The sequence below is a fragment of the Leucopleurus acutus genome, assembly GCF_964270905.1.
Source record: "Leucopleurus acutus genome assembly, chromosome: 5".
NCBI classification, from domain to species: domain Eukaryota; kingdom Metazoa; phylum Chordata; class Mammalia; order Artiodactyla; family Delphinidae; genus Leucopleurus; species Leucopleurus acutus.
This window is the reverse complement of record NC_139147.1, coordinates 29,423,834-29,450,139: the sequence shown is the minus strand read 5'-3', so window position 1 is coordinate 29,450,139 and position 26,306 is coordinate 29,423,834. Positions and strand designations below refer to the sequence as shown.

General features: G+C 35.6%; 2 protein-coding genes across 3 annotated transcripts in view; one reads left to right on the top strand and one right to left on the bottom strand.

Annotated features, from left to right (window-relative positions):
* Positions 1–7,384, bottom strand: part of LIPI (lipase I) — a gene marked incomplete at both ends in the record, with an annotated part of 47,991 nt that extends 40,607 nt beyond the window's left edge. Inside the window, one exon of the mRNA XM_082840254.1 lies at positions 7,339–7,384. Within this exon, the coding sequence (XP_082696380.1) occupies positions 7,339–7,384 (46 nt within the window). The remainder of the gene's footprint in view (positions 1–7,338) is intronic.
* Positions 7,385–12,531: 5,147 nt separating this feature from the next.
* Positions 12,532–24,569, top strand: RBM11 (RNA binding motif protein 11; the record flags this gene model as incomplete). 2 transcript variants are annotated; one of them, XM_082840256.1, is made up of 5 exons in its annotated part: positions 12,532–12,627; positions 16,069–16,231; positions 17,528–17,600; positions 21,577–21,673; positions 24,285–24,569. In XM_082840256.1, the coding sequence occupies 5 exons, from the start codon at positions 12,532–12,534 to the stop codon at positions 24,567–24,569; spliced, it is 714 nt and encodes a 237-aa protein (XP_082696382.1). The 2 variants fall into 2 exon arrangements, with proteins under 2 accessions (XP_082696382.1, XP_082696381.1); XM_082840255.1 differs by having other exon boundaries at positions 24,258–24,569.
* Positions 24,570–26,306: the final 1,737 nt, after the last annotated feature.

Genomic DNA, 26,306 nt, shown 5'->3' with positions numbered 1-26,306 from the left:
TTCAAGGGGTACAGATTTTCAGTTTGGGAAGCTGAGGATGTTCTGGAGATGGAGGGTGGGGATGGTTGCACAACAGTGTGAATGTACTTAATGCCACTGAACTGTACACTTAAAAACGGTGAAAATGGTCATTTTTAATATATGTTTTACCACAATTAAAACAAAACAAACAAACAAAAAATCTTACAGAATCCAATTCCTATCATTATAGATACTATTCCAGACATGCTTTACTTCTGTAAACAACTAGAACACTCGATAAAATATATGAAAAAAAAAAGTTTAGACACTGGACAACAAGAACCACAGGACTATAATATCTAAAAAAAGGTAAACAAATGATTTAAACCATATACCTAATACCTTTCTACCTGGAGGCAGTTTCCAGACGTCAGTGCAGGAAGGTTGAACCCAACAAAGCATGGCGGTTTTGCCAAGTTGAGGAGAAAGACGGGAGTTTGAAGAAGTTGAAGCAACTAGGATTTGTATCACAGTGTGCCACAAAGGAGGGAGCCATGCAGACGCAGAGCTCTAAACCCTGCAGAGGAGTCCTCTTGAATCTGTTGCTGGAGACAAACCTATGCCTGCATAAGGTGAAACTCCACAAAGAGCTGTAAGCTCAACAATTCCAAAGGTCACATCAGGCTAGGAGACACTGAAGTTCTGACCAGCCAGAGTAGAAAAACCTTAATGAACATCAGGGACATTCAGTGGGGACCCCAGAAGGGTCAGACTTATTTACAATGGAGCTAAACTAGTTCTAGAGTAAAAGGGAACTTAGACCCAGTCTCTCTCCTTCTCATCTCTCAGCTCTGCTTGCTTTGATTTGGCTTCATTCTCTGGCAGGCAACAGGCCTTGTGTATGAAATACTGACAGAAAATATTAACAATCTTGACGTAAGCAAAGATTTTTCAGATACGATAGAGTAAGCACGCAACATAAAAGTGATAAATTGGAAATTGTCATAGTGAAGGATGTCTGCTCCTAAAAGGACACTGTTAAGAATGTGAATATGCAGGCTTGCAAAATATACACCTGAAAAAGTACCTGTACCCAGAATATATGTGTGTTATGTTGTATGTGTGTGTATACACACACATATGTGTAAAATAGGAAAACGTGATTTTTAAAAAATGACAAAAGAATTGAAGATACTTCACAAGAGATGGTCTAATGGCCACTAGGCTCAAAAATGTTCAACATGATCAGTTATCAAGAAAATGTAAATTAAACCAAAACAATGTACTGCTACACAATCACTAGAATGGCTACAATTTAAAGACTGACAAAACCAACTATTTGGAAGGATACAGAGCAACTTGAAGCATCCTACAGTGCTGAGGAAAATGACAAAATGATACAATACTTTGGAAAACAGTTGGTAGATTTTTTCTAATGTTAAATATACACTTACATGACCCCAAACATTCACTTCTAGGTGTTTACACATAAGAAATGAAAACATTTTCCACAACGTGTATAACAAGTTCATAGCAGTTTTTTTCATAAAAACCCCAAATTGGAAAAAAGCTTTATGTCAATCAAGAGGAATCCGGATAAACAAATTATGGATTATCTACATGATGTAATACTACCCAGCAATAAAAAGGAATAAGCTGATTACACATGCAAAAACTTTGATGAATCTCAAAAACATCACCCTGAGCAAAAGACTCCAGAAACAGAAAAGGACATATTCCCTCTTGCACTGTTGGTGGGAATGTAAATTGATACAGCCACTATGGAGAACAGCATGGAGGTTCCTTAAAAAACTAAAAATAGAATTACCACATGACCCAGCAATCCCACTACTGGGCATATACCCAGAGAAAACCATAATTCAAAAAGACACATGCACCCCAGTGTTCATTGCAGCACTATTTACAATAGCCAGGACATGGAAGCAACCTAAATGCCCATCAACAGATGAATGGATAAAGATGATGTGGTACGTATATACAATGGAATATTACTCAGCCATAAAAAAGAACGAAATTGGGTCATTGGTAGAGACATGGATGAATCTAGAGACTGTCATACAGAGTGAAGTGAATCTAGAGACTGTCATACAGAGTGAAATAAGTCAGAAAGAGAAAAACAAATATCGTATATTAACGCATATATGTGGAACCTAGAAAAATGAACCGGTTTGCAGGGCAGAAATAGAGACACAGATGTAGAGAACAAACAAATGGACACCAAGGGGGGAAAGCGGGCGGCGGGGGGTGGGATGAATTGGGAGATTGGGATTGATATATATACATTAATATGTATAAAATAGATAAATAATAAGAACCTGCTGTATAGCACAGGGAACTCCACTTCACTGTACAGTAGAAACTAACACAACATTGTAAAACAACTATACCCCAATAAAAAAAAGAAATTAAATAAATAAATAATAAAATAACAACAGAAAAAGGACGTGTTGTTTAATTCCATGTATACAAAATTCTAGAAAAGGGATAATATCTAATCTAGAGTGTCAGAAAGCAGATCAGGGTTGTACGGAGCCAGAGGTAGGGAGCAGATTAACTGCTAGAAGCTACATTTTTGGACGCAAGAAATGTTTTGTATCTTGATTGATGAGATGTCTTGGGGAAGGGGAAAATTGCACAAGAAAAATGAATGAACTTTACAGATAATAAGATGGCATGATTAAAATTATATTTATATTATAAGTCAAGTAAAAAGAGGCCTATGAAACTGAATCAAGAAGTGACAGATAGATTAATGAAAAAGAATGGAACACCCAGAAATACACTCTATTATCCATGATACCTAAGGATACCTATTTTAAAATAAATAATGGCTGTGATAATTATTTGATTCTAGTTATATAAAAAGCATTCCATGTAAAAGTAAAATTATGTGAACTAGAAGAAGAATACAGTTAATATGTACATGATCTCAGATTGAGGAATGACTTTTTAGCATAAAAACCAAGGAAGAAACCAACCATAAAGTATGACCAATAGATTTCACAGCACATGAATTTAAAACTTCTGTAACATAAACACTATAAACTAGCTGAATGACAAAAAAAAAAAACTTAGGGAAGTATTTTCAGTGTAAAGTAGAAAAGGAATTTATATATATAAAGAGCTATTAATGAAGAAAAAGAACACCCCAATTGAACACCAAGTGAAGAATATAAACATACATTTTACAAAATTAAATATTCAAGCAGCTCATAAATGTATCAAAATGTGTTCAATCTTCTTAAAATCTAATAAAAATTAATTAAAATAATGACATATCATTTTTACCATTATACCCATGACCATTAACACCAATGTATATCACAGAATTTTTAAAACTAGTTATTTAGGGGGCTTCCCTGGTGGCGCAGTGGCTGAGAATCTGCCTGCTAAGGCAGGGGACACGAGTTCGAGCCCTGGTCTGGGAGGATCCCACATGCCGCGGGGCAACTAGGCCCGTGAGCCACAACTACTGAGCCCGCGTGTCTGGAGCCTGTGCTCTGCAACAAGAGAGGCCACGATAGTGAGAAGCCCGTGCACCGCGGTGAAGAGTGGCCCCCACTTGCCACAACTAGAGAAAGCCCTCGCACGGAAACGAAGACCCAACACAGCAAAAATAAATTAATTAATTAATAAAAACTCCTACCCCCAACATCCAAAAAAAAAAAAAGTAGTTATTTAGGAAAACAACTAAATATATGGCAATGCAAGTCTATAAAAATAAATTATGATGTATCCATGATAATGCAGGAATTAAGAAATCTATATAGTCCATAAATACACACATATAGTCCTAATTTTAGCTGTAATACATAGTGTATATACAGGGCACTCTAAATGCACATTTGTGCACGTACAAACATATTTATTGTAATAGAACTGGTAGGAAATAAACCAATACCTTAATTGTAGTTTGTGATGATGGTAATTTTTTATGTGTTTTTCTATATTTTTCTGTGTGTTTTCTCTCTCCTGTATTTTAATCTTTTCTGAGTATTCTAGATCTGACATACTCTTTGTTAGTGTTATGAGGAAATATGGTTTAAATAGACTTCAGTTAATTAAAAACTGATAACAAGTAATGTTACCAGCAAAAAGATAAAGGTACTTAGAACAGAAAAATAAGCACTGATTTTGTTTAAACTTGAACAAATTGAGGTTCTGGGGACTAGATTAAGTAATGCTACTGTGATTAGAAATTTAGTAGCAGGGGCACAGTATTGGATTTCATTGCCAAATATGTAGAAAGATGATGACTCTAGCAGTAATCTCAACAGAGCAGTACACAGAAAGAATTCTGAAAATCTTCTTAGGTTTCAAATTATAGAAGCAGTAAAATTTTTTACAATATCAAAGACATATGAAGTTAGGAACAATGATTCTAGGTTGTTCAGCTCTATCTCTGAAATATATTTCCATTATAGTTGCAATGGCTGTGAAGAGGAAGACAAGGTGATCAAATGGACAGAGGCCAGAGGTGTGGACAGCACCTTGGACGTGGACAGCTGAGACCCAGGTGACTCTAGCTTCTCTCAAACCTCCCTTGTGACTCTGAGCAAATTTTTTTCTCCTCTCACTTCTGAGCCTCAGTTTCTTTAAATGGAAGGAGTTGAAACAAATGGTCCCCTATGACTTGTGTTATTCTAATATTCTTTGATTTCAAACCCATTTGTACACTCGGTTAGCTGCTGAGACAAGTTAGTCTGTCTTGCAACTTTCAGCATTGACCAAATGAATAACAGAGGGGCCTCAAAACCCAGTCATAAAAATTTACCAATCCTAACACATCCTGGAAAGATTTAACCCTTCTTCCTTCCTCTGAAAATCCTCTGAAATCCACATTTATCCCCAAAAGCCTGCATGAAAACCTCCTTCCTTCTCTTTCTCCATTTCTGAAAACGAAATGTATTTGTTAACAGCAATAACAATAACATCAATAATGTTAATAATTGCTTATGTTTATTTAGGAATCACTCCATGTAGGAACTGTACTGTTTTATATTTGCTATCCTTTCCCTCATTTTATGTATGAAGAAAGTGAAATTTAAAAAGATTAAATGGGGTTTCCCTGGTGGCGCAGTGGTTAAGAATCCGCCTGATAATGCTTGGGACACGGGTTCAAGCCCTGGTTCTGGGAAGATCCCAGATGCCGCGGAGCAACTAAGCCCGTGTGCCACAACTACTGAGCCTGTGCTCTAGAGCCCACAAGCCACAACTACTGAAGCCCACGTGCCTAGAGCCCGGGCTCCGCAATAAGAGAAGCCACCACAATGAGAAGCCCACGCACCACAATGAAGAGTAGCTCCCGCTCAGCACAGCTAGAGAAAGCCCACGCGCAGTAACAAACACCCAATGCAGCCAAAAATAAATAAATTAAATAAATAGATAAAGTTAAATGACCTGTGGAAGGTCACACAGAAGCAACAGAACATTTGTGGGTGAGATCTGAAAAGCATGAGTTTATTTATGGCACAAGTTATTATGCAAACAGTTGAGCAACATAAATAAGACTCTATCAGAAGTTCACTAACTCGATTATTTATTCATGTGTAATAAGAAGAATGAAGACCTTCTGGGGCCAGCAGAATTCCAGATAACAAACGGCTGACCGATTTGATACTATAAGACAATTAACTGAATTGAAGACAGAGGTTTGCATGGCCATAGAGCCAGTTGAGACAAAAAACTGTAGGTAGAAGTTTAAAATCCCTCAAAGCTTGTGACAGAAAGTGATACAGTACGTTTAATTTTCTGATTCTGAAGCAATCAAAGCACATTTTGAAAACATACATTTATTTAACATGTCACAAGAAATCAAGATATTCAATCAGTAACTTTTTCAACTATGCAAATGTTTGGAAAGCTGTTGAAAATGCAGCTGACTACACAAGCAAAATAAAGTAGGTGACTGATAAGTCTTTAGACCAGAAATTCCCAAGCATGGGTTTAAAAATGGGTGTAAAAACTGACCAGGAAAGTTTATTCAAATGTATTGTTAGTTTTCCAGGCCATCCCCAGAGATTCTGATCTGGTAGGTACACCTACACTTTTAAATGCATAACTCAGGGAATTCTGATATACATACAGGTCTAACATAACTGTACACAGGTAGATACAGTGTGAAGCCCTACACCTGGAAATTACTCTGAGAGAAATACAGAGAAAATGCATGTGGAAGAAAACACAGTGGATTATTCTAACCTAATTTATATTGCTTTACAATTGACCAAATCACTCATTTATGTTATCTCTTTCGAGCTTTACAATGCACTGAGATAGTATTATAAATTTTACTTACATTTAAAAATGAGTGAACTGATGTTCAAGGAGGTTAAGTGATTTGGCCTAGGAGTACAAGCCACCAGAACTAGCCACCACTACTATTCATTACAAAAACATAAAATGCCTATCAGGAGAATTCCAAGTGAGTAAAATATAAATAATAAACTGTATATTATTACTATTTAGATTCTGTATTTGAATGTAAAACTGAAATATTTCCAGAATGTACTTCTAGCTCAATATACAATTGAAAATTACAATTTAATTGAAAAGAAATAAGGAATAATTTGAATTTCTAGCTGACATTTTAAGGTTATTCTAGTATGCATTCAAGAATTTTTTTAAAAGAAATTTAAAATGAAGGAAATGGCCTGCTTTTGCAAAATCTCTACGAAAAAACTATTCATTGTGAATTGTAAATTTGCTACTTTTCTTATTATCATAAAGTAGAACAAGTAGTTCTACTTTATTACCATAAAGTAGTAAATGATACTACTAAAATTAGTAACCTTTATTACCATAAGCCAGTAAACCAGGACAATAAAGTTCTACTTGATTACTGTAAACTTGTTTTGGTTTAGTGTAATAGGACAAAAAAAAAGATGTAGAGTATGTTTATACTGTTTCTTTTATAATTGACAATTTACCCATGTAAAAATTTTCCTCAAAGTTAGGGTTATTTGAACAAATGAAATTGAAACAAGATGTTTATTAAGTCATGATTTCCAAATACTGAATTAATTTCTCTATTACTAAATTATTCTAAATTTCTCTTGAATACTTGTATTTGTTCTCTATTTATAGCTCCTTGTAAAAGATTTTCTAGTTACTAATTATCTAGAAAGTAAAATAAAATACAGAACATACAATTTACCAAGCACACATACATGCGCACACACACACACACACACACACACGAACTTTCTTCATAATAATCTGTTTGATATAATTAGTACCCATAATCATAGTATATTTTTATACCATAATGTCATATCATTCTTTATTCCAGAATACAGACCATACTGATTATTTTATACATAATTTTTAAAGATAAATCAAAGCATTAGTTCTTACCAGATCTTGCCCAGCACATCAAACAGAGAAAAATGTATACTCTCATTTGGAATCTGATAAAAGTAAAAGAAGCACTCAGGTTCACCGAAAAAGAAATTCTGAAATTCATTAAGGTTTCTCTGGTAGGACTGTCACAGTCTGGTAGGTTTTAATGTAAAATACCCCTGGCTTTTGCTCCTCCCTGTTTGTTGAAAAGGTGAGGCAGTTTGTTTTCTCCAATTTAGCTTGTACTTGTGAGAAGGATTTTTAAGTTAAAGACTGTAATAAGTCACAAACATTCAGCTACACAAGTTGAATTTAAGGGAAAGAAAAAGCTAAAAATATCTTTCTTTATTCCTCTAAGCCTCAGGATTTCAGAAGTGGTTGGGAAGAATATGTTTCTTGAAAGCCTAAAGCAAATGTAATGTTAGAAAATGCTAGAAATGAAAAGAGTCAGAAAAAGTTGTGGTTTATGTTCATTTTGATTACAAACTAAGTTGTCTTTATCCACCATAAAATCAATAATAAAATCCATATCCACCAAGCTGCCAAGTATAAAATATGGCCCTTTGATATTTGTGTCATTTTGCAACCCAAACTCAGTGGCTATTTTAAAATTCAAAATGCTAGCCTGTCTCTTGAGATCTACTATTTGAAATTTTTTAAAAAAATTTCTGTTTTCAATATAAAAAACATTTAAAAATTATTACAGGATTTCTTTTCACAGGTTTACTTAATTTTTCCCTTATTTTCCTTCTTAGAAATGGACTTTAGTAGGCAAGGAAAATACAGAATTGCTATTCTCTATGTACATGCCTTATAAGTTCAAAAATTAAACTTGCATTTTGGAAATTCAAATCTCTGTAAATTTCCAAAGATATTTTAAGAACAGACCTGTTTAATTTACATCAATCCGTAGAAACTATGCTGAGGTCTGGGGAGGTGTTTCAGAGGAACCACAAACAAAATGAGGTATTCATTTAAAAATCATGAAAAATGTAACCGCTGATGAGATGTCATCATTATTTTGGCCTGTTTGATCTCTTGGAATTTTATGTGAGACTTCAGTTTTAAAAGGGTGCCACCACGATAATTTGACTGGAGACCAACAAATAACCTAGGTCCTTCCACACCATTTAGCTGTAACAAGTATACTTTTCTAACAAAGATATAAGTAAACTACATCTTTTCAGAATGTGGGAAGAAAGATAATATGTCATTCATCTTTAGAGAAATTCTTAATAAGTTTATAATCAAATTAACAGATAAGCCTTTCCTATTTAACATATCATTTTTCTTTTGCTCTGTGCCTTTGATGTGACACTGTAATATGAATCTTGCAAATTATTTTCATCATAGCCATTCTAAAGTGCTCATTGAAAATATCAAGTTGGCATTTAAGACAATACACGGCAGAGTTTCAAAATATAAAATTATATTTCATTTTCATAGTTTTCACTTACTGTCAATACTGAGAAAGTTGGGATTGTTCATGGCCATTGCATTAAATAGCAAAATATTGAGGAATGATGCAATATTATATAAAAGGCCTATAGTTTAGTAAGACAATATATATGTACTATTTAGTCTCCTTGGATATAAAAAAATTATTTTAAGAATCTTGCAGACATGCATACAATATAAATCATACTATAAGACTGAAAATGAGAATGATGATGATGAAGATATAAAATTGATGGAGCCCTATGCATCAGGCAAGCTTCTAGGCACTCTATAGCTAATTACAGTAGGTAGTTGACTCGTATTTATTGAGATGAGGAAGTCATTTTTTGTCAGAATATATTGTGGCACAAAAAGTTGAATAATTTAGCAACATGTGTCAAAATGCTTAATGAGCTTACCATTTGGTTCCGTAATTAAATATCCAAGATATTTTCCCACAGAAATACTAACATATGTGCACAAAGCTATATGAGCAAGGAAGTTCATCTCAACATTTGTATAATAGCCAAAAAATGGAAACAATATAAACGTCTAACAGTGGGGGATTAGTCTAATTATATACATACTGTGAATTAAAATTAATGATGTAGAGAAATCAGTATTTATTGGTGTAGAAAGCCTTCATTACATGGTTTTGGGGTTATAAAAGGTAAGCTAAAAAACAGTATGTATAGTAAGGTTTATTTTCCTAAAATATGCTTCATGTATATATGTATAGATCAAAGTTAGGAGGATTTTCCTCCAAAATGTTTATATCTGCATGGTAGACGCGATGATTTTCACTCTCTTAGTTATCTCTTTAAATATTATGAACATGTCTTTACAATAAACATCTTATGTAAGTAAAGCAACACAAAGTTATATTTACTTGGGACAAATATGGTTAAGAAAATCAGAATAAAGACAAAAAGACAGTAAGAAGAAAAAAATGAAGACAAAATTGAGGTCAATTTTTAAAAGGCATCCACTACACTCACTTAACATTAATTTCCCAAGTTTCTCCATTCATTCATTCATGTGTTCACTCATTTATGCAACTTTTATTAAGTATCTATTAATTTCCAGGCTTAACTTAGTTGCTGGACGTACAATGTAGAGACATTCATTTAGTCAAACTGTATTATTTCAACAACTATTTATGATACATCTACAGAGGTGTCAGGGATTGTTCTAGGTACCAAAATATATTTATCCTACAGTACTTCACAGTGAGGAGGGCTGGGAAAAGGTATATCTAGGAAACTATGGAACCACACAGGTGGAACAGCCAGCTAATCTACAGTGCAGAATGGGAAGCCTTGCAGGAAATGCTGTCTACAAAAGAGACAAAAGAGCTGAACTACAAAAGAGAATAAGTCACCTGGGCAAAAAAGGAGAGAAAGGAACTCTCGAGCTCTATATCTATATCTATATCATCTATAACTATGTATACACACACACACATACATTTTCATTTTTGATGTCTTCATGCAGTTAGGGGTATAAGACATCTTGATATGAGTGAAGAAAGGCTAATTCTTTATTCATTCATTTAACCCATTAAACCTTATATGTGACTAATGGCCCAGGAAATTCTGAGAATAAAGTGGATTCTTTTTTACCTACCACTAGCATTCACTCAATTTCAATTAGGAAATACAGTAAGCTTACATTAGAAAAACTCTCTCTCTCTCTCTCTCTCTCTCTCTCTCTCTCTCTCTCTCTCCCCCCCATATACATATATATACATATACATATATATACATATATATATATATACATATACATATACATATATATACATATATATATATATACATATACATATATATACACATATATATATATGGGGAGAGAGAGAGAGAGAGAGAGAGAGAGGTCAAATTCTAAGCAAACAGCTAACTGCATTGAGCTGACCTTCAGAGCTTAAAACATTAAATAATTACTCTAGAAGTACATGGGCCATAAACTTATGTACTGCCAAAAGAAAAGAGGATGTGATAAGAACACCAAAATCATACACACTGTAGACAAAGAATGATGCAAATTTCAATCCAGCAAGAAAATATGATCATGACTTATATGCACTACATATTTTACAATGAAACCTGAAGTTATAGCTCCCAGATAAGTAGTGTCTGAGGGGAAGTTAAAGAGAAAATATCTTGGTCTGGATAAAATTTATGGGGTAAATGAATTTTAAAAATAAATAGGCCTACACATAATACAGACCTGTAAGTATCCACTCATTTGATCAACATATATTTGTTACATGCCTACAACATGCAAGTTTTCTCAACCCCCTCCTACCCTACTACAACAATATTGATGATAGAAGAAAGAAAGAAGAAATGAAGACAGGACTTATAGATTCATAATATATCAACCAAAGGTAACTAGTGAAAGTTACTGACACATGATTTTATATTTATATGTTCAAGAAGTCTGTTTCTCCCATTACACTGTACGGTTTAGGAGGGCAGATCTTTATACTCACCTTTGTTTCCCAAGGATTAAAAACAGTGCCTGGCACATAATAAGCACTCAGAAAATATCTATTAAATGAGGTAATTATATTAGTCCAATCTGTTCCTTAAGAAACAGAACTTGAATTTCAAAAAGTGACATTACTTGCTTAAAGTCATAAAATTAAGTATTGTCAGAGTTCAGTTAGAAATCAGGATTTTAAAGATGTGTCCCTTTTCATTAGAAAAGATGATTTCTTTGGTCCAGTAACCATGTAAAAGAATACCTTTTCAATTAAAAATGAATGATCACCACACCTAAGTAAAGGTCAAATAGTGATTACTTGCATGATATTTACAGGATGATTTCAGGGTCCTATGTAGACATATCATGTCAGAAAGGAAGCCAAGTTAACAGTTGACAGTTAATTTATCAAAGCACTGAGATTCTGAGTAAGTTTTCTTCCTCCTTTCTTTTAATTATCTTTATTGTTTTTAGGATTTTTTTTTCAATCTTCAAGTAAGAATTAATTCTTCACCCTGGTCCCACAGCTTACAAAGTACAGCCCTGATACAAAATACAAACATTGGATCCTACCACAATCACCCAGCAGCCATCCTCAAGAATTCTGGCTTCAGTAACAAAACTTGCTATATTCTTTCCAGTATTCCTTGGTATAGTCTGTTTTCTCAAGTTCAAATGCCTTCTGCAGTCCACTTAAAACCTGTGTCCATTTTCAAAGACTTCACTAGGGAGCGCTTCCTAGGTATATAAACTAATTCTAGTACTCTACTGTATCCACATCCATGCATGCATGCATGTACTCACTCTTTCAAAAAGTATTTTATGAAGAATACAAATTTCAAATCCCAATGATTTATTCATTTACTCTTTGGAAGCAAAGAAATTAGTCTTCCCCCTTAGCCTGGGAGCTTCTGTAATGAAGTTAGTATGTTTTACATCACCTCATTTTATTTAAAATGTTTGTTGAATAAATCCAAAATCAATTCATAATGTCGTGCCCTGTTAAATGAAGGAACCTCCATAAGCAAGAGGTCAACGCCCCTTGCACACTAATCTTACTTATTGTCACTCACTCTCCCAAGGTCCCAGCCGGATCCGGGGCGTGGCGAAGGCGCGCTGGGCGGTTACCACGGGGTGCTGGGGGCGTGGCGCCGCAGCCTCGCTCCGCCCCTTGCGCGCTTATTCTCGTAGCCGGCTCGGCGGCTGAGGAGAAGGGTCGTGGTCTCGAGACGAGGGGTCGTAGTCTCGAGGCCTCCTCCGTTCTTGGGCCGAGGCGAAGGCATGTTCCCTGCTCAGGAGGAAGCCGACAGAACGGTGTTTGTGGGAAATTTAGAGGCCCGAGTGCGGGAAGAGATTCTTTACGAGCTGTTCCTTCAGGTACTGTCGGCGGGGAAGGGGTGGCTGAGGGGCAGGGCGCGTCGAGCCGGAAACGCAGCCAGAGGGGCGGGCCGCACCTGAACCATCCGGAGCCCGGCCCACTTCCCGCCCCATCCTGTGCCTTGGTTTTAATTTAGTTCCGCTTTGGCGCACCTGTCACCAGGTGAGCAACTGGGTAGTGAAGTGACAGAGTGCGCCCCTTCCCCATCCCTTCCGCATCCCATCCCCACTGCAGAGTCCTGGGGTGAGCAGTGACTGGGCCCCCTTCAACCCCCAGCCCTGAGTAAGGGCTTTTCAGAGGCGCTGCCTGGGCCTTGGGTGTGTTTAGGCAAAACAAAACAGCCCTGTCGCTGTCTTGCTTCAGGTAATAAGCACCTCACGTCTTACATCCCGCGAAATGAGAGGAATACATTTTAACATGTTTCCATATACATTACTTATTCCCCCCAAGCCCTTTTACACGGCAAGTATTTTTACTCCAGAATGATAAATGAGATTTGAAATGATTTGGGCAGCCAAATCGTGACTGTGACCAATTGATTCCCTGGCCAGTTTCCCTTTATTTCATACCAAGAGGATCTTATGAAAACTTTTCCAGACCTGGTACCTCCAGGATTAAAACTCCTGTCTCCTGTAAACACTCACCTACTGTATACACATAGGTCTCACTTGCTAAAGAGATGTCTTCATTCAGCCATTCATTTAACCATTTAATGATCCACAATTATGTGACAAACAGTAAGTAAGGTGCTGGACATACAAATTTAAGAGACAGCCCTTGGTCTTCCTAAAAGGAGAAATTTCAAATTAATTACCATGATTTAAGATAATCTGCAAAAAAGAGGGACACATAGTACAGAAAAGTTGTTTAGAGTGTGAATTCTGATGTCAACAATGTGACTTTGGCCAACTAAATGAATAGCTCAGTGCCCAGTTTCCTCAAATGTCAATGGGAGTAATAGTATCCACAATATGATGTGGTGTGAAGATTGAAGAAACTAATCCAGATAAAACAAAACTGAACCTGGCCCTTACTAAGTGTTTGCTGCTGCTGCCACTACTCATATCACTACTATTACTATCAATAATACTACTGATACTAACATCAAGAGAAATCAAGAGTGACTTCCTTCTATCAGAATAAGGGCAAGTTCAAAGGGAGCAATAGCAAAACTAAATATCAAAGGCTAAGTATGAGTACCAGAGGTGAAAGGCGTTCTTTATATAGTTTCTGAAAGGCTCTACCTTTCTCTGAACTAAAGCACCCTTCTGTTAATTACAGATACACACAATTTGATAGAATTTCCTCCGGGAACTCAGTTACCTTTCCTGGACATAAAACATTTTTATTATTTGAAAAATATTGTTGATTTTAAGGCTTTTATTCTTCTAACTTGCTGTCTTTTTTAAACTCGCCCTTTTTAATCTACTCTAATACTTGTCTTTTCCTATGGTTATGTTTTTCTCCCCGTATTACTTGAAACTTATCATTTTAACTTAAAAAAAGGGGGGGGGGGAAGGAAGGGAGGGAGAGAGGGAGGAAGGGAGGGGAGGAGGGGGAGAGAGAGAGAAAGAAAACTAGTTCTTTTTCTCCAGGAGGCTTCTTTCATGTTGAGCCAACAAAAAAGGAGCAGAGGGGACTGATGAGGGGAATGGGATAGGCATGGAGGCCCCCATGCACATATATTATTTCTAGTCAGTAGGGACTGGATCTATATCAGTTGTATGTGGATCTACAAGATAGATAGGTAGATCTCATTGCTTATAATTTCTCCCTAAACAAAATATTCATCTCTTTTAACAGTTCAGACAACCAAGCATACGTTTGTATTTTTGCCTAAGCCCTTCTGTATTCTAGAAGAATTTGCTAAAGTGAGGTATCTTTTAGGAAGGCTTCAACCCAGCAGAAGTTAGCAGATCTTGACAACTGGCCACACTGTTTATGTGTTTCATTCTGTTTTAAAGAGACTAAAAAGTTTTGATGTGATTGTTGCTACTGGCAAGCCTTCTTGTTGGACTTTAAAAATGCACGGGCATAGTTTTGAATTTGTGAAACTCAAAGCATGTAAGCACATTCTGTCCATTCGCGATTTTATATATTTAATATCAGCAGTGGAAAAGTACTGATTAAAATTGATTTATTTTATTACTATATATAGTTATCCTTTTTACTGGTTTCTTTCAAATTTCTGCTTATCCTTGGAAGAGTGGACATCAGTTTCAATATCTTTGTACTTTTAACCAAGAAATACTGAAGTAGAGATTTCAAGGGGAAAGATAATGAATTCAGTTTCAAATATGTTGAGTTTGAAACACAATCACATGGAGGTCTCTAGGAGACTGTCTCCATGAATGAGGCATGAGTGGGAAAAATAGATTTGTTGATGCAGTGGCTCTTGAAGACAGAAGGGAGGATGAGCTACTCTCTGGGAAAGTAGAGAATAAAAAAAGAAAGATTGAATCTTAAAATACAGCATCATTTTGAAGACGATAATTAACATTTTTCTTTAGACTAGAAACAATTTCTTAATGCACTTATCCAACTCAACAGAGATCAGTAATCAATCATTAAAGTACAATGGAAAACTATGAGCCGTTCACCATTAACTCTTAGCTATTGTGAGTCTTGGTGAGCACTTCCTCAAATCACTATCATGGTGGAGAGGTAACATTCTTTTGGTTGTAATTAACACATTTTACAATAGTTGGCTATGCTTTTTTACTCTGTATTGCTAATTATAGGTTTTATTATCAATAAAATCTGAATATTTTCAATTTATTTTATTTTATTCTATTTTAATGATACACCATGGAGTAATATTCTCCTGTTGTTGGACTTAGAGCCTTCCTCATTTTTCATTCTTATAAATAATGCACCTACCTAAAAGTGTTAAACATATTAAAATATTTTTCCCTTTGGGAATATTTACCAAATGGGATTACCAGATCAAAATAGTTTCTATATAGATCAAAAATTTAGTTTCTTCTGTGAAAATGTTTAATCTTGTCAGAAAAAATTAGGCTTTGATGTAATGTTACCAGTTTCTTTATGATAAGTCAAAGAATATTGGGTTTGTCATTTCAATTATTTTTGAGTTATACACTGTTAATATGTGTGGAGACAAAGTAGTATTTTAACCTTAGATTTAAATGCACTCTAAATTGTTTTGTTAGGCCTAACATAAGGGTAACATATCTTTCCTTTTAAGATTTGGAACTATTACCTAAAATTTCCTGATCTTAACACCATAAATATTTTTTGATGAGCCAGAAAAATGCCAAGAAAGTGTAAGTATGATATTTATTGTTAGGAAAATACATTATTAACAGAGCTGTTATTGCTAACAGATTTTTTTTAGTCTAAAGTTGAGTATACTTGATTTTCTCAGTGTAAAAAAAATCTTTAGATTTATGAGAAAATAATTTTTAAGTTTCTTACAGGCTGGGCCATTAACCAAAGTGACTATCTGCAAAGACAGAGAAGGAAAGCCGAAGTCTTTTGGGTTTGTCTGCTTTAAACACCCAGAATCAGTGTCTTATGCCATAGCTTTGCTGAATGGAATTCGTTTATATGGAAGACCAATTAATGTGCAGTATCGATTTGGTAGGTTTTGTCACTGATGAATCTTCCAAGTGTGTTTTGTTGGTGGTGCTGTTCCCAGAGGTGTAAACATTTTTGTTTTTTATATTATAGCCTAAGACCAAAACAGTGCCTCTGTAGTCTCTTAAAATTTCTCAGAACACATTCATAATGTTATGCAATTAGTTAATATTACCAATTAGGTTGCCAACTCTATAGCATCTTTTGTGTATTAAAATTTTAAATGTTCTATTTTAATGTCAGCCAGCAAATAGCTATGATAGTTGCTATTGGCTGTTAAGAATTAAACAAACCTAAATGAACTGGGGACACACAACTCTAGCTTCTATATAGCAATGCTATTTGCTGATCTTCTTGTCAATGGTGTCAAATATCTACTATTTGGAAGATAAGGTGGGTGCCTAGTTCTTCTCCTGGTGTTATCATGCCATACATATCACCCTGGATCTGAGTCCCCGTAAAAGCAGCTGGCCAAAGGCTGACCCTTAATGGAAGAAAGCTTCCTGACATGAACAGCCTCAAACGCCTTCTCCTGCTACATGTCAAGAACTGATCATCTTTGATTAGATGCCCAGAGAACATTGTACTATTGCTCTAGCCCTTTCATAGTTTGAGGTACTGATAGAAGCAATGCTTATGCTTTTGCTGCAATGTTTGCAATGCTTGTGTTGCCTACCTCCCCTAATGATTCAGGTTTATTGATGTATCTCCTGTTTGTTTGGTTTTTATTCTTCTTGCTGTACTAAAAAAAATAAATAAGAATAAGGAAACAATGCCTTTTTGCAAAGGAAAAGCATAAGTTTGCATTTCGTTTTGTTTTATTTTGTCTTTGCAAAGAAAATTAATTGGTTGCATCATGCTCTCACGTACTGTCCCGTTAACTCATACTGACTGGTAAAACGGGCCAGGCCATATCGTGTTCTGACACATCCCCAGCCAGCTGCTCATTATCCTGTCAGGTTGCATTCACTTTTGTCAGTACAGTTTAGAGAACTCATGCCTTCAAAACAGGAGGCAAATAACACTGATTATTTGCCATTTTTAGTTTCCAGGTGTGTAGAACCAAATAGCATCACCTGTCTTATATGGCCCCATGTCAACATAATTCTTTTCTACACCCATTGCTTTGGACAAAGCTTGGTTATAATTCAGTCATTTATAGTGATGTAAACAACCTATGAATATTGGGAGATCAAAGATATATTCATGTATCTTATATGGAATTTTTTTAAATGGTTTAATGTGAGAACTCCAGAAACTTGTACCATGAAGTAATCTGTTATTCTGTTTCTTTTAAAGGGAGCTCTCGCTCTTGTGATCCAGCTAACCAAAGTTTTGAGAGCTGTGTTAAGATAAATTCACACAGCTACAGGTAATTAAAAATATTTTTTTCATAAAGGTAAAGCAAATAAATATGGTCTCACGCCAGGAAAGGTTTTTATATATTCTGGACTACTGTAAAACCTTACTGTTTAGACATAGGATAATATTAAGGAATTCATTTTTCCTGAAAACATGAAAAGCGACAGAAAATATTTTCATTTAAAGTTCAGTCAATATTTTCTGCAGTAGGTGGGAGAGATATATATTTGTGGCATTCTTTATAGGTTACTGCGTACTTTTCATAACTGTTAAATCACTTAAGCATCCAAAGTCTCATTGCGATGGATCACAGAGACACTATTATCCATATTTTATACTTGAATAAACATAGAGATGCAAAAGTTAACTAATTGCCAAGGGCACAAAGATGAAAAAGTGATAGTTGCTAGGCTTAAAATTAAGCCTTCTGACATTAAGCCACTCTACCGTTTATGTTACTATTTTTAAAAACTTCTCTATGGTAATTTTCAAAATATTCTCAAGTTTTGTGTAGGCTGATTTCTCGATGCAATGGTAGCCTGCAAGGACACTCTCAGTGCAGCTATCCCAAAGGTCGTGGAACAGAAAGTCTCCCAAACCAAATAAGATGCTCAAATAACAGCATTTAGTAAAACAATTTAAAAGATACAGTCAAAAGCAAAAGGAAAGATACTGGATAGTGAAAAGCAAAAGGAAAGATAGTGGATAGTTAGCATAAATGGGCAAAAGGAGCATACTAGCTGAGTTCTGATTACACTAATATTCATATGCCCTGTTTCTCTCTCTGCTGCATCAACCTTTCCCACTGATAGTGTGGTCATGAACCCTAGAGTTGAGGTTTGAGTAACGAATTCCATTCAGATAGAAAGTTCCCGGAGCTAGTTTCACTCACTTGCTCTCTCAAAAAGACATAGGGGCAATACACCTGGCTACAGAAGGAGCTAGATGCTCACAGGTTCTATCTGAGTTTCTTAGGCAGAACAAAAACAAGAGCAGCAAAACTGTTAGCCCATAGGTGCCATGATAAGTACTAGGTATTTCCTATTTGTTCCATCATATTTTCTATGGGATCTATCTGTGGCATCTCTTAAAACACACTAACTTATTTATTATGCGTATTTAATATATATTATGAATTCTGCCTGTGTCTCCCAAGCCACGTGCTTATTCTGTTTCTAACACGGTTTCATTGCTATCTCATAAACTCGTATTAGCTGAGTTCTGGCTACTCTAATATTTGTAGACCCTGTTTCTCTCTCTGCTGCATCAGCTGCATCAGTGTAGCTTACTTAAAGGCTACCCTAAGCATTTCTTGTGAGTTTCATCCATCCCTGTTTTTTTCTTGTTTTCTGTAGCAGAACTGAGTATTCTCCAGTAGGCTGACAACAGCTGAACCTCCCATGCCTGCTAATTATATCAGCCCTCCTAGGCATGGAAGAGTGGCCTCTTAGAACTGACAATTTCCCAGTCTTATCTTTAGGAGAAGTACTGCACTCCAAGTATAACACGGTGTTCTCCATGTCTTTATTCTCCCCAACATTTCTGTATCAGTGAAATAAAGACAAAATAGGTACTGAAACCAGACTGCCTGAATTTGATCCTGCCTCTGCCACTTTATTAACCTTGGACAGATTATCACCCTGTAGCCCATCTCTAAAATGAGGATAGTACTTCAGAAGGTTATTGTGAGAATCAAATTTTATAATAAATTCAAGGTATTTAAAATACTGAGCACATAGCAAGCATCCAGTAAATACTTTCAGCAAATGTTAGCAAAAAGGGGTAGTGATTCACTTCCTTCATATGAGAGGAACTATGGACTCATGAATTGAGGCGTTTATGTAATATAAAAGCTTCCCCTCTTCTTCTAGTGGGAAAAGATACCTCTTTTTTCTCAGGATTTTGGAAAAAACAAGCTATTGCTAGGTTTGGGGCAGAAGAAGAAAGACTAGATAAACAGCTAGAAGATGGCAGTAACTCGCATTCTCTACTTATGATTGATGTACTTTTAATCATCACAAATTCTAGGGTAGAAGATCAGAAATATGTGTATATTCCATAATACTCCACTTCACTGGTTGTACCTTATTCTTCTAGTATGTGCTACATTATAAAGGAAGAATGGGAAAAGGTTATCATGTTCTAGAAGTGTTGTGCAGAGAAAAATGGTGCACTTGTTATACCCTATAGTCTTTCTTGGAAATGGGTTTTTATTTGTTATTGACTTTTAGGCAATAAATAGTTCTGTTTTTAATAGTTCCTGTATTAGCGTGCTAAGGCTACCATAAAAAGTACTGCAAACAGAGTGCTTAAACACAGAAATGAATTGTCTCACAGTTCTGAAGCCTCAAAGTCCAAGATCAAGGTGTCTGCTAGATTTCTTTGTGAGGGCTGTGAGAAGGAGTCTGTTCTGGGCCTCATAGCTTGTCCCGGTTTGTTGGCAATCTTTGATATTCCTTGGCTTGTACAAGCATCACCCGGCTCTCCATCTTCATCTTCATATGGTGTTCTCCCTGTGTGCATCCGTCTCCAAATTTCCCCTTTTGATTATAATAAGGGTACCTGTTTAACCCATCCTACTCCAGTATGCCCTCCTCTTAGCTAATTACATCTGCAACAATGCTATTTCCAAATAAGGTCACATTCTGAAGTATTGGGAGTTAGGACTTCAACATATAAATTTTGAGTTGACATGGTTCAACTCACAGCTCTTCCCAATTTACATGTGATTCCTCTGTGGAGACAACTATGCATGCCCTGAGATTCACATGGGAAAGGTAATGGTTTTAGAAAGTCGGCAGCTGTTTTCATAACGGTGCTAATCTCACCACCTCTGTTACTGGGTTGTATCTTCCCCACTCTATAACTTCATTGCACTTTTTATCTTGTTTCTTTTCCATCACTTACCCCACACACATGTTCCAAACTCCTTGAACTCTACCTCCAAATCATGCTGTTTTATTTTTCCCCTTCGTCTCACGGAAAAATTGTCTTTCACATCCTTACCTCCTATTCACTTCTTAACCCCATTGTTATGTGGAAGTTGTTCTTTTAAAGGTTATCAGGAACCTTCTGATCAACAATTGAGTAGCTTTGGTGCTTACCCAGTTTACTGTTCTGTAACACCCGACACTATTTCCTTAATGAAATGCATCTTCCACTGGCTTCTGTGATACTACTCTCACTACTTACCAATGCCTATCAATCTGACTGCTTCCCTTTGTTCTGCCTTTGCCTTTGCCTCCACCTGCCTGTATTAATTTCACCCTTCCCCACAGTAAACTTCCTGTCCTAAGATTAGTAGTATTAGCATTAAAATTGTGGAATACTGTGGAGCAAGTAGGCTAATGACTAGCTGTAGAGTCTAGTCACTATGCATACCATTGGAATTTATTAGACATCTCCATAGAAGCAAATATTACATGTATAAATAAAACTTTAGGACACTACTGCTTTTAAATTAGGGATTGGTATTGTTTTAATAGTGTGTGGAAGAAATCAGCAGATATTATGTGTTCATGTTAACATCAGCAGACCATTTAGGAAAGAACATAATTTTTGTAGTTATACAGTGAACATTCCTTCAAAAATAAATTGAGAAAATTTCTACCTTTCTTTCACTTTTTTTTTTTGTAGAAGACTGAATGTACCCTTGGTGATTATTAAGGACTTGCTTTGCTTTCTTCATATCTAAGTGTTCTTTGTCTTTATACAACTATAACATTGATTAACATTTTCCTATCAGAAAGCCAAATGTGACTCTAAATATTGAGCTTTCAATATGTAGTAATTAGTAAGACTTGTGGTACTGCAGTGTCACTACATTATCAGTGTAATAATGATCGTGTGTTTAAAGTTATCTTAATTGAGTTCTTTTAGAAAAGCTCTTTTTGTAAAAAATTATGAAGACCTATCTTATTATAAGAATAAAGGACATTTATGCATAGGAATTGTAACTTTGTGTTACTTCTTTTACGTCCCCCAAGAAATGAAGAAGTCGTGGGCAGAACTTCCTTTCCCATGCAGTTCTCTCCAATTAATAATGCAGCTTTACCTCAGGAATATCTTTTCTTTCCGAAGATGGTAAGTTTGATATGCCTTTGGTTCAATATATAGCATGATACAAACTATAAAGAACATGAAAACTACTTGGAACTTAAGCTGCTCAAATCTAAACCTAGAATGAAGGCAGCAGCTGCCCTGAGTTCTGTGCCCCAATGGCAGTCTGCTCTAATGCAATCATCTGAAATCCTACACATCGTACGTAAGCAAACAGCCAGTGTGTCAACAGAAAAGGAGCAGGTGCTAGTGATGATTCACTGTGGTACAAGTAAAATTTGACTATAGAGTTCTCATTTAAATTGTAAAGCCACTGTATAAAACAGTATGGAGATTCCTTAAAAAACTAAAAAATAGAACTAAAATAAACTAAAAATAGAACTAAAAATAGAATATGACCCAGAAATCCCACTACTGGGCATACACCCATAACCCATGTACCCCAGTGTTCATTGCAGCGCTATTTACAATAGCCAGGACATAGAAACAACCTAAATGTGCATCGACAGATGAATGGGTAAAGAAGATGTGGCACATATATACAATGGAATATTACTCAGCCATAAAAGGAAATGAAATTGGGTCATTTGTAGATATGTGGATGGACCTAGAGTCTGTCATACAGAGTGAAGTAAGTCAGAAAGAGAAAAACAAATGTCGTATATTAACGCATATATGTGGAATCTAGAAAAATGGTACAGATAAACCTATTTGCAGGGCAGGAATAGAAATGCAAACGTAGAGAATGGACACATGGACATAGAGCGGGAAGGAGAGGGTGGGATCAACTGGGAGAGTAGGTTTGACATAAATACAGTACCATGTGTAAAATAGATAGCTAGTGGGAACCTTCTGTATAGCACAGGGAGCTCAGCTTGGTGCTCTGTGATGACCTAGATGGGTGGGATGGAGGGGAAGGAAGGTCCAAGAGGTAGGGGGTGTATGTATACATATAGCTGATTCACTTCACTGTACGGCAGAAACTAACACAGCATTGTAAAGCAATTATACTCCAATAAAAAAAGTGGAAAAAAATGACTATTTTAGAAGATATGTTTTTAGAATCGAATAATTTCATTTAGTGAAACATTTTGGTAAAATGTAATCATCAATTACAAATATATTACTTTTGGACATGGATATTTTTAAAAATAAATTTCTTCTTTTAACTAAAGGCAAAGATTCTCAACTGATAGAGTAAACTACATTATTTACGAAGACTCTCAAAAATATGGTTCTGGCCTAGAAATCATAATGATGGTCTATATTGTTAAAGGGGAACTTATGAAATTTTTTTTTTCTGACTCCTCATTTTATACATAATAAAATTGAGGTTCAGAGGTATTAATCAACAAGCCCAAGATTATACAACTTGTTAATAAAAGATGTGGGACTATAACACAGGTATTCTGATTCACAGGATGTGATTTCTTGCAAACATCCCACATACCTGTGAGCTTCAGATTTTTCAAATAGCCATTTTCACTTTGCAACCATAAGGAAAATTGATAATTTAACCTTTAGAAAAATCTTTTCTTAGTTATAGTGAGATATTAATAAACTGCCAGTTCTTGTCTAAAACTGTCAATATCTTCTTTCTGGCATTTTTTTAATCTTTGATGAGATGAGAAATACACACACACACACACACACACACACACACACACAAGATCATGTTATCTCTATTAATCTTTAATCTTCTTTGAGTTAAAAACTATTTTAAAAACAAGGAAATGTCTATCTTAACAATTGAAAACTGCTGTATAATATGGTGGCCATCAGCCATCCATAAGGAGCTGAGTTTTAATTTTTTTTTAATTTTAATTAATTTAAATTTAAAAACAGAGACTTGATTCAGTTATTGTAAAACTTTTAAGTATGTTTGAAAGAACTTGGGTAGTATATCTACTTTTTCAACTAAATTTTATGTAATCTAAATTCAGATGAAGTATTTTCAATGAAAATTTACCATCCAAATTAAATACGCTATAAAAGGCACACCAAATTTCAAAGACTTAGTATAAAAAAAGTAAAATATATCATTAACAATTTTTATATTGCTTACTTGTTGAAATGATAATATTTTGGATATTTGGGGATAAATAAATTACATTATTTAATTGCACCTGTTTCTTTTTTTGTTTGTTTGTTTTTGTGGCCTCTGCCGTTGTGGAGCACAGGCTCCGGTCACGCAGGCTCAGCGGCCATGGCCCACGGGCCCAGCCGCTCCGCGGCATGTGGGATCCTCCCGGACCGGGGCACGAACCCGTGTCCCCTGCATCGGCACGCAGACTGTCAACCACTGTGCCACCAGGGAAACCCCTGTTTCATTTTTATTTTCATATTGTGGCTACTAGAAGACTTAAAACTACATACGTGGCTTACATTATATTTCGATAGGACAGCACTAATCTGTATTGTAGTAAGCTATACACTACCTTGAATCTTTATGTTAACCATTTAAGGAAACTACCATATCCCTAGTATGAAAAGTCACTGTCCTTCTTATAGCAACACATGGTTTGGTTTGCCTGTAGTTATTTGTGTAATGAATGTAAACTGTTAACTCTTTTTTTTTTTTCCTAACTTTGTGGGCTTGTTTTGGTAGATGAATGTTTGTGGGTTTTTTCCACAGCAGTGGCATGCATATAATCCAGCACTGCAGCTTCCTTACTATGAGATGACAGCACCACTTCCTAATAGCACTTCTGTGTCTTCCTCACTGAATTGTGTTCCAGATCTAGAGGCTGGACCCAGCTCTTATGAATGGGCACACCAACAACCAAGTGACTCTGACCTTTATCAGATGAATAAACGCAAGAGGCAAAAACAAACCAGTGATAGTGATAGTAGCACAGAAAACAATAGAGGAAATGAATATAGCCAAAATTTCCGAAAGTGTAAGAAAAAAAGGCACTAGTATTTACATTCTAATGAAATGTATCTACACTGGTCTTCATTCTCTTAAAAGAAAACTCTGTATTCCACTAAATGACCAATTCCATGGCTTTCTTGTCTTCTTTGAAATATATAATAATATGACCTCTGATTTGCTATTCAATTTTTGTCTTGAATGACAAAAACTTAAAAATAATATAGTGTGCTTTTTGTATTTGTAATGGTGTTGTTAACAAGAAATGCTCTTTGAGTTGTTATATTTTAGTATTATAATGAACTTGCACTAAAATATTAATCAAAAGTCACTGAGCACTTTTGTATTTTGTTATTAGAAAATATAAAACTTTCCTTAAAAAGGTTAATATCATCTACAATCCTATATTATTTTAAATTATCAATTTTCCCAATGTTATATCTTTGAGTTAAAAATTATTTAAATTATTTTCCTTCAGTGTTTAAATTATCTTTCCAATTTTAATTCTCCACTCTCAAAATCTATTTATTTAAGTATATGTGTACACATTCTGCTTCAAATGCTAGAAGCTTGGAATTTGTGAACAATCATCTTTTTATTCTCACATTCACTACTTTATTTTGTAAATGAGTTTCTGTAATACTGAAAAACAAGGCAGTTGAAGAACAAGACGGAAATTACATTTAAACTTGGTCAAAAAGATGAATGCAGAACACACCCTGAAATCTTTGCTGAAATGACACGTCCTGAGGTATGGTTTCAAATGTATTGCTGTTAAAACAAGTATATCACCTTTGAAATATTAGCATTGAATGCAGCTATAATAAGATAATAACTAATTTATTGTTACATGATTATTATAAAATTCTGATGTAAAAATGTTTTTGGTAACAGTTTAATGAAAGAAACGGCGTTAAGAATTATTACTGTTCCTTTAGCACCGTCCACGTGCTGGGGCATTGTACACTGATGTGTAGTCAACCCCTTCCTTTGTATTGCTAAAATAATAACTGATGGGTGATTAGAGAGTGAGATCTCTCCCTCTTGCCAGAACATCCAAAGCGGCATCCCCAGACCATTTTCTCCTGTGCCTACAGAGCATACCCACCTGGGTGTCTCATTAACACTGCAATTCAACACTTTCAATTTTACCCTAATTTTTTTCTCTCCAGATATTTTCTTCTTTGACCAGCTTGGGCCAATATTCTACTATGGACCAGTTGCTGGAGAGTTTTGACAATTGTTGACCTCGTTTCAATGACTTAACAGAGAGCTGTTCAGTCCGTCTTAGCCCACTTGCATGCTTCAGTGGTAAGGAAGCACTCTTGATGTCGGGCACTTAGAGAAATGAAAATAGGCCCATTTATCAGGATAGTGAACAAAATGAAAAGATAGATGTGACACTGGTTTTTCAGCTTCATCTCAATTTAAATATATTTAAGAGCTGGGTGTATTCCCCCTTAGGGTAGATGTGGCCTGTGGCAGATGTGATTTCAGTAGCTATTCCCCAAGGATGACTTGGCTGTTTGGTTCCCAGCCTTCCCTCTCTCTAGGAAGGGGCGGAAGGCTGGAGGAGTAGAGTTGGCTCCTATAATATCATCCTAAAGAACCGATGGCACATGAACTGCAGCCACTCTGGTCTGTGTTGAAAGCTCAGGAGCTTTAGAGTGTCCATATCCTACCACTGTTTTCTGTTTCTGTACATCCCAGTAAAGCTAGTTAAATCAGAATTGAGTTTGTCTCTCATTAATTTACTTACCATCAAGAAAAGTAAATTGATAGCAT